This window comes from Myotis davidii, unplaced genomic scaffold (genome assembly GCF_000327345.1).
Source record: "Myotis davidii unplaced genomic scaffold, ASM32734v1 scaffold120, whole genome shotgun sequence".
Lineage (NCBI taxonomy): Eukaryota > Metazoa > Chordata > Mammalia > Chiroptera > Vespertilionidae > Myotis > Myotis davidii.
Window position 1 is genome coordinate 5,889,072 of NW_006294778.1, and position 8,615 is coordinate 5,897,686.

Sequence of the window (8,615 nt, forward strand, 5' to 3'; positions counted from 1 at the left end):
CTCCTGGGTGCCTGCGGCCGGCTAGACGGAAGGAAGCCCGGGTCCCAGGTGCCGGCAACTGGCCAGAGGAGGGAATCCTGGGTCCCGGGTGTGGAGCGAAGCAGAGGCAGTTAGGGGCAATCAGGCAGGCAGGCCAGTGGTTAGGGGCAAGCAGGCAGGCAGGTGAACAGTTGGAGCAATCAGGCAGGCAGGTGAGCAGTTAGGGGCATCAGGCAGGCAGGCAGAGTGATTAGGGGCAATCAGGCAGGCAGGCAAGTGGGTGGGGCAATCAGGCAGGCAGGCAGAGGCTGTTAGTGCCAATCAGGCAGGCAGGCAGGTGAGAGGTTAGGAGCCAGTGATCCCGGATTGTGAGAGGAATGTCCAAATGCAGGTTTAGGCCAGATCCCCAGTCAGACATCCCCCGAGGGGTCCTGGATTGCAAGAGGGTACAGGCCAGGCTGAAGGACCCCTCCGCCCCATGCATGAATTTCATGCACTGGCCTCTAGAGCTTAATAAAAAATGATATGTCTTAGTATTCCTGTGTGGAATGTCGTTCTCTACGTATTTTGCATTTTATATGTGAGACTTTAGATTGATTTAGGCTAGGTAACCCTGGATGCATTTTGCCTTTGTTAGAATTAATTCTAGCTGCATTGGGTAAAAACAGTCTTCTCTGTTCTGATCATTATTCTTGCGTATGTATGTTACCAACCAGCCATTTGATGTAGCAGCAGAAGGAGATAACATCTTACCTGGCAGGTACTGAAGATCTCCAGTTGAATGTTGCCTTAGTACGTCAAAAGCATCTTCAAATGCTTGGCCCAGCCTATCTTGTTCAACACAAGCCTGCTAGAACAACAGCAATACTCTGGAGTTGCGAAATTACCAATTGGAGGGTTTCTCAACCATGGCACTATGACATTTTAGGTTGGCCAAGTCTTTTTTGGGTGAGAAATCGAGGGTCTGTTCTGGGCATTTTAAGGTGTTTAGCAGCATTCCAGGCCTCCATCCACTTACTAGATGCCAGGAGCACTCCAACAGCTGTGACAATCAAAATGTCTCAAATATATTCAAATATATCCTTGGGGACAAATTCAACCCTAATTGAGAGCCATTGTTCTATAATATATATTTAGAGACCAGTATTCATACTATATAATATAGTATTTTTTTAAATGGTGTTTTTAATTGACTTTTTTGGTTAAGAGGAAAGGAAAGGGAGAGAGAGATAGAAAAATTGATGAGAGAACATTATTGTTGTAGCTGGTTTGGCTCAGTGGGTAGAGCATCGGCCTGCAGACTGAAAGATCCTGAGTTTGATTCTGGTTAAAGGCATGTACCCAGGCCCAGGCCCTGATGTAGGAAGCAACCAATCATGTGTTTCTCTCACATTGATATTTCTGTCTGTTCCTCTCCCTAAAAATCAATGGAGCCCTAACCGGTTTGGCTCAGTGGATGGAGCGTCAGCCTGCGGACTCAAGGGTCCCAGGTTCGATTCTGGTCAAGGGCATGTATGTGAGGATTAAAATTTAAAAAAAGAAACATCATCAATCAGCTGCCTCCTGCACGCGCCACACTAGGGATTGAGCCTCCAACCTGAGCATGTGCCCTGACCAGGACAGGAATTGAACTGGCTACCTCCTGGGGTGTAGGTTGATGCTCAACCACTCAGTCACACCAGCTGGGCTATAGTAAAGTATTTTAACATTCTTGTAAAATTTTTCAAGGAATTGTAGAGCTGAAGACTGATTTGGAAAAAAGGATCAATAAATTATCTTTGTGAATAGAGCGTCAGCCTACGGACTGAAAAGTCCCAGGTTTGATTCCAGTCAAGGGCATGTACCTTGGTTGAGGTCACATCCCCAGTAGGAGGTGTGCAGGAGGCAGCTGATTGATGTTTCTCTCTCATCGATGTTTCTAACCCTCTCTCTCCCTTCCTCTCTGTAAAAAGTGAATAAAATATTTTTTAAAAGTTACTTTTAATCAAGAATCTGAAATGTTATTTAAGAACAAAATGCTCTTAATTTCTTTTTTTCTTTTGTTAATCCTCAACCAAGAATATTTTTCCATTGATTTTTTAGAGAGAGTGAAAGGGAGTGGGAAAGACAAAGAAAGAAACATTGATGCAATTGGTTGCCTCCCACAAACACCTCAGCCCAGCCTGTATCCTCTCCAAACTGGCAGTCGGACATCCCTCTCGCAATCTGGGACCACTGGCTCCTAACCACATCACCACCTGCCTGCCTGATCACCCCTAGTCACGAATTTCATGCACTGGGCCTCTAGTAAATAAATAAGCTTTTTAAAAAAAGATTTAAAGTAGAAGGGTTGTGCAAACCATTGCTTACTCTTATTAATCTGATCCACATATTTTATTTTCAAAATGAAAAATGAATAAAGATTTTTACATGACCACTTACCATACTTCTTATTAACTTGGCAATTCTGAAAAAGATTAATATTTAAAAAACAAAATTAAGTAGTGTCTCTATTTAATTTTCCTCTGAATTAAAAGATCTTACTCAAATTTTTTCTAAAAAATGTCTTACATAAACCAAGAGTACCATCTGATTTGTATATATGATGAGTACAAATTTTTTTCCTATAAACTTTTTTTTGCTCTTCTATCATTACAAAACTTCTTCAATTTAAAAAAGCTAAATAGAATTAATTACCTACATGGTTTAACTTATAAGAGAATACAGAAATAACTCACGTATATATTTAAATACTTAAAAGTATTTCTAAGTTCTGATAATCAAAATTATTTTCTCCATTAAGCATAGCTATTTGGTTTTAGCAGTGATTTTTTTTAAACATTTCTGATGTTCTATAGCCTTCAGAGAATCTGGTGAAAGACATACTTTTTCCCTTATGAAATGTAGAATTGTATCACAAATAAAATATAGGCTTTGAAACCCATCCATGGACTTCCTAAAATCCTGAGTTAAAAACCCTGATCCATAATTTTATATTATCTACATTCTTATCCCTGTAAGTAATTTAGATTTTTGTTTTAAATAAACAATTATCACACTGACCCACATTGAATGTTTTTTAATTCTATGTTCTATAAAACTTCACACACACAAATAACTCCACATAACAATAAAGTGTATGGGGTAACCAACATTGCTTATCATTTCATTTAAAACACCTAACAACTGTTTATACAAGTTAACATTTATCCTGCAAACACAATGAGCTTACTCCAATGTTTAATACGGCATTATACGAGATGATAGGATCACTATATCGTGTCAGTTAAAAGAGAATACGAAAAGAAAAGCCATAAAATCGGAAACTATTGAGATGATGGGTGTTAACTAATATTATTGTGGTCATCATTTCCTAATATTTGCTTATATCAAATCATCATGTTATACATCTGAAATTTATACAATATTATACATTAATTATACCTCATAAAAGCTGGGGAAAATGTGTTTTTCAAAAGCCACATCAATGACTTTCAATTGAATATGCCTCTACTTGCAAGCGCCAAAGCAAATACACGAGTGTTGTATTTTGAATTAAATACTTAAATGAAGCTACTCCTGTTTTACTACGATACCCCACGAAACTGCCACAACTCTCAAAAGCAGCAAACTCAGAGGGAAGAAAAAGTTTGAAAACGTATTGATCACTCTGCTGCTTAATATATCTTGTATCAGGACAGGCAGTAAAAAAAAAAAACCACTCATTAGACCAAAGGAGAAAATGAATAACCATTTTTACAAGACGCTTTGAAAAGAATAAGCTTAACACTTACCAGGAAGGCACTTCAACCCCTTACAATGATGTTTCATGAATATCAGAGTCGTTAAGACAGAACTGTCAAGAACCCACTGCAGAATTGCATTAAATAGCTGTTTTTAAGGAAGTGCTACAAAAGGGGATTTTTTTTAAAAGATACAGTGCCTTCATAATTTCTCTGTCATGATACGGCCAGTGGACACCAGGGGCTAATATTTTGAAGAGGCGCAGAGTAGTTTGTATCCTATGGGCCAAAGCATTAGAACAAACCCCATGAAACCCCCACCCAGTGTAAGTTGCAGCCCTGAGGCCTGCACAGCCCTATTGGAAACTCTGACCTGTGCAATGCTTGGCCCCCCTCTTTTTTTTATTCCTGTTACTTCTCCCCTGATTCTGGACCTTAATCGCCTTTCTTCCTTTTTTTATATGTATTTTTTATTTTTCTTAAATATACTTTCATTGATTTCAGAAAGGGAGAGAGAAAGAGAGAGAGAGAGAAATCAATGAGAAAATCATTGATTGGCTGCCTCCTGCACACCCCGCTGCAACCCAGGCATGTGCCCTAATCAGGAATCGAATTGTGACCTCCTGGTTCATAGGTCGACACTCTATCACTGAGCCATGCCAGCAGGGCAATATAGGGCCTTTCTTGTTCGGACTATTTAGCAGCTGTCTCATTCTGATCTCCCCAAATGGGTCTCTTTACTCTCAAACTTCTTCACTCATACCGTGATTTACTGATCGCCTTACTTACGAGTTTTTTAAAGGCATAGGCCTTGCCTTGGCATTGGAGGCTATTCATTCCAGCCTTAGTTCTATTGACCATAGTTCATTTTATTTATTTATTTACTTACTTACTTAGTTACTTGCTTGTTTACTTATTTATAATACTCATCTCTAATTATTTATTTATTTATTTACTTATGCATTATTTATAATATTCACCTGAGGATATTTTTTCCATTGATCCTCAGAGAATGGAATGGAGGGAGAGAGAGAAACATTGACATGAGAGAGATACAGATTGGTTGCCTCCCACCTGAGCTTGACCCTGGGGCCAGGAATCAAACCTGCAACTCAGTCCAGCCAGTGTTGCTCAGTGGTTGAGTGTTGACTTAGGAACCAGGAGACCCCAGTTTGATTCCCAGTCATCAATTCCCAGCCAGGGTGCATACCCATCATTGATTTATCTCTCTCCCTCTCCCTTCCTCTCTGAAATCCATAAAAAAATGTATTAAAAAAAAGAAAAAAGAATACATGCACCCTATGTTCCTAGCAGCACAATTTACAAAAGCTCAGATTTGAAAATAGCCTAAATGCCAGATAATAACAGATGAGTGGATAAAAAAACAATGGTAGCTGTAGCCGGTTTGGCTCAGAGCGTCGGCCTGCGGACTGAGAGGTCCCGGGTTCAATTTCGATCAAGAACATGTACCTTGGTTGCGGGCACATCCCCAGTGGGGGGTGAGCAGAAGGCAGCTGATCTATGTTCCTCTCTCATCGATGTTTCTAACTCTCTATCTCTCTCCCTTTCTCTCTGTGAAAAATCAATAAAATATATTTTTTTTAAAAAAAGAAAAACCCTAACTTAACTCTGGTGCCGTGTCACATATAGAAATTTTTTGATATTTTCAACCATAGCAAAACAAAGATTTATATTTTTGATACTTATTTTATATATTTAAATGCCATTTAACAAGGAAAAATCAACCAAAAAAAATGAGTTCGTGTGTCACCTCTGACACGCATAGGTTCGCCATCACTGGCCTATGTAATACTTTAAACAACAAAGATTAAAAAACAAAACAAACGAACAAAAAAGCAGCAACCTGAAACTGAGGTAAGTGCCTTTCGCCAGGAATTCAGAAATCAAACCTTTGGTCTACGGGCCGATGCTCGAACCATTGAGCCAAACCAACCAAAACTTCCAGCGCTCATTTTAGAGGAGATTCTATTGCTTTCCCTGCACACTTGGATCCTATAGATGTTTAGTAGAGGTTTAGCAAATAGTTAGTAGAGGTTGATGGGTGCTGATCTACCAGTAAACTGCTTGAAGCTGCTGCATTTGCCAAGGGCGTCAAGGTTTCTTCTTTAGCTTGAAGGTTTCTTTGTGTTGGTTCCCAGTGGCTCTGATGGAAACTGGGTGCTCCGTCCACCTAAAAATGCTTCATTCTCAGCCCACCCATCTTACCTGTTCTTCTGAATCCAATCTAGCATCCACAGGTACCAGGTAGAAATCACTCCTCTGAAACACAAGCCGGCATCAACCTAACTCACCGCAACTTTCTGCCGCTTTAATAGCTGCCACCTGTAGCCAGAGGGGAAACCACCCAAGGATTTCTAGTCAGTCTTCTACAGGGTGGGGGAGAGATGTTTCTAATCAGCATTTTGGAATCCTAAATCACCGTTGATATGGGACTATTGTTCTAAACTACTTTGTCGAGCTGTTTTGTTTTGCAAATATACACACCATCCCTGTTCTGAAATGTAGATGTTTTATATAATCCTATTGAGCCTGAATGGTTTAGTGATTGAGCCTTGACCTATCAACCGGGAGGTCACAGTTGGATTCCCAGTCCTGGCATATATCCAGGTTGCCAACTAGATCCCCAGTGTGAGGTGTGCAGGAGGTGGCCTATCAATGATTCTCTCTCATCATTGATGTTTCTATTTCTTTCTCCCTCTCCCTTCCTCTCTTAAATTAATAAAAAATATATATTTAAAATATATATAATAATAATTATATATATTATCCCTATCTGTGGTTGATGAGTTTTTAATCTGTACTGTCCGCAAATCTATGTCCTCTTCAGGCCACTTTTTTATTATGTTCATTTATCCAGTATATATTACTGAGCACTATCTTATGTTCAGCCTGACAGCCCTGTACAAGTTCTAATGAGGAGAAATGACTTTAAGAAACAAAAAGAACTAGAGAAGTATGACATAATGGTAAGCGCTGAGAAAACGATTAGAGAAAGGTGATGGAGAGTATGTGATCCTGGCAAATGGTCAAGAAAATCCTCTGGCAGAAACATGTGTGAACTGAAATACAAGGGTAAGAAAGAGGGAGCAAAAGAAAAGCAGAGATGCAAAGATCAGAAGTTTCTCCTGACAGAGAGAGCAACAAGTACAAAAAAACTTACGATAGAAATGGGTTTGGCTACTTCAAGGCACAGGAAGAAGGGGTGCTAAAACAAAAGGAACCTGTGGGCCAAGAGCAAAGTTAGAGAGGAAAAATGGGGAGAGGGTCCAGCTCAACTCACACATTAAGCCAAAAGACTAAGAAAAGCCCTTGAAGGATTGGCTCAGTGGATAGAGCATCAGCCTGTGGACTGAAGGGCCCCAGGTTTGATTCCCGGCAAAGGCACATGCACATGCCTGGGTTGTGGGCTCCACCTCCAGTATGGGGCCTGCAGGAGGAAGCCAATCAATGATTCTCTATCATCGTTGATGTTTCTGTCTCTCTCTACCGCTCCCTTCCACTCTGAAATCAATAAAAATATATTTTTAAAGAATAATAATTACTTGCTCTCAATTATTCTTTAAATTTTACCGAGACTTGTTCTGAGACTCAACACAGGACCTCTCTTTCTCTCTTTATTTTTGGATTTTTAATAACTGAAACAAAAAATGTTCTAAAACCGAAGCTTCTGGAAGAACCATGTGTTGTTCCTGCCAGACATGTACCTCTCTTCAAACTTTACCTTGGCCTCCTGTTGAGCCTTGCATTTTAGAGCCGGGTCTCTGAAGCGGTCCTTGCTGACGGCAATTTTGTCCAAGGGAAGATCCACAGAATACCTATGGGCATGAAGTGACTGGAATTCACAGAAGACTTGATCTTTGACCTCTTGGCAATTTTCTTCTTGCCCACGGCAGCTGTCACTTTTTGGTGATAGAGGGCAATGCCATCCACCAGAGCATGGCTGGAGGGAAGTCTGAGGTGGCATCATCAATGTTCTACACAGCGTCCAGCCAGGACCAGCACCACCTTCCCGGGTTTCTTGCCCATTTCGAAGGCAGCCACTCAGGCCTACAGCAGAAAGAAAACCCAACATAGTATCTCTCTTGATGAATGTTTCAATTGCACTTGAATCAAGGTATATTTTGCAATTATTGTAGGAAGGGCCAAATAAAGGTCAGGTCTAGGTGGTTGATAACGTTCGAATTTTTCACATCCTTATTGACTTTTTAATAAGATTAGACACCACAAAGAGTAATATCCAACTATAATTGTGGATTTGCCTATTTTTTCCCTTCAGTTCTGTCAACTTTTGCTTCCAGTGTTTTGAGTCTCTATTATTAGGTTTATACTCACTTAGAATTATTATGTGCTCCTGGTAAATTAAGTCTTTTGTTATCATAAAACTTCTGTCTTTCTTTCTGGTAATCCTTGAAGTCTACTTTGACATTAACTACACCAGGATTTTCACTTTCCTTTTACTTTTTATCCTTTTTACTTTCAACATGGCCACATTGAGTCTTTATATTTAAAATATGTCTCTTTAAGCAACATGTAATGGGGGTGTTGCTTATCCAATTTAACGATATCTGCCTGTTTAGTCTAATTTAGTAATTACTGATATGGCTAAGTTTAAGTCTATCATCTGGCTATTTGTTTGTTCCTTTGTTCATTTCCTGCTTCCTTTTGAATTAATTATTTTTATTATTTCATTTTATTGCCTCCATTAGCTTTTTTATAATGTAATGGCATGTTATAATATAATATACTTCTGTAATTTATTTGTAGTGGTTGCTCCAGGAATTATAATATTCATTTTGAATTTATCAAAGATTATCCCTAGTTATGATTATACCATTCATGCATAACATAAGAATATACTTATAGGTATATTCAGTATAATTCCTTTTTCATTTC

General features: G+C 39.4%; 1 protein-coding gene and 1 pseudogene across 1 annotated transcript in view; both read right to left on the reverse strand.

The window, feature by feature from the left end:
• Positions 1 to 3,806, reverse strand: part of SPIC (Spi-C transcription factor (Spi-1/PU.1 related)) — an 8,781-nt gene extending 4,975 nt beyond the window's left edge. The window contains exons 1-3 of the mRNA XM_015567587.1: positions 3,753 to 3,806; positions 2,401 to 2,425; positions 733 to 826 (exon numbers count right to left, since the gene is read on the reverse strand). Of these exons, the coding sequence (XP_015423073.1) occupies positions 733 to 826; positions 2,401 to 2,403 (97 nt within the window). The 5' untranslated portion in view covers positions 2,404 to 2,425; positions 3,753 to 3,806. The remainder of the gene's footprint in view (positions 1 to 732; positions 827 to 2,400; positions 2,426 to 3,752) is intronic.
• Positions 3,807 to 7,374: 3,568 nt separating this feature from the next.
• On the reverse strand, positions 7,375 to 7,748 carry LOC102756143 (annotated as a pseudogene).
• Between the last annotated feature and the right edge of the window lie 867 nt (positions 7,749 to 8,615).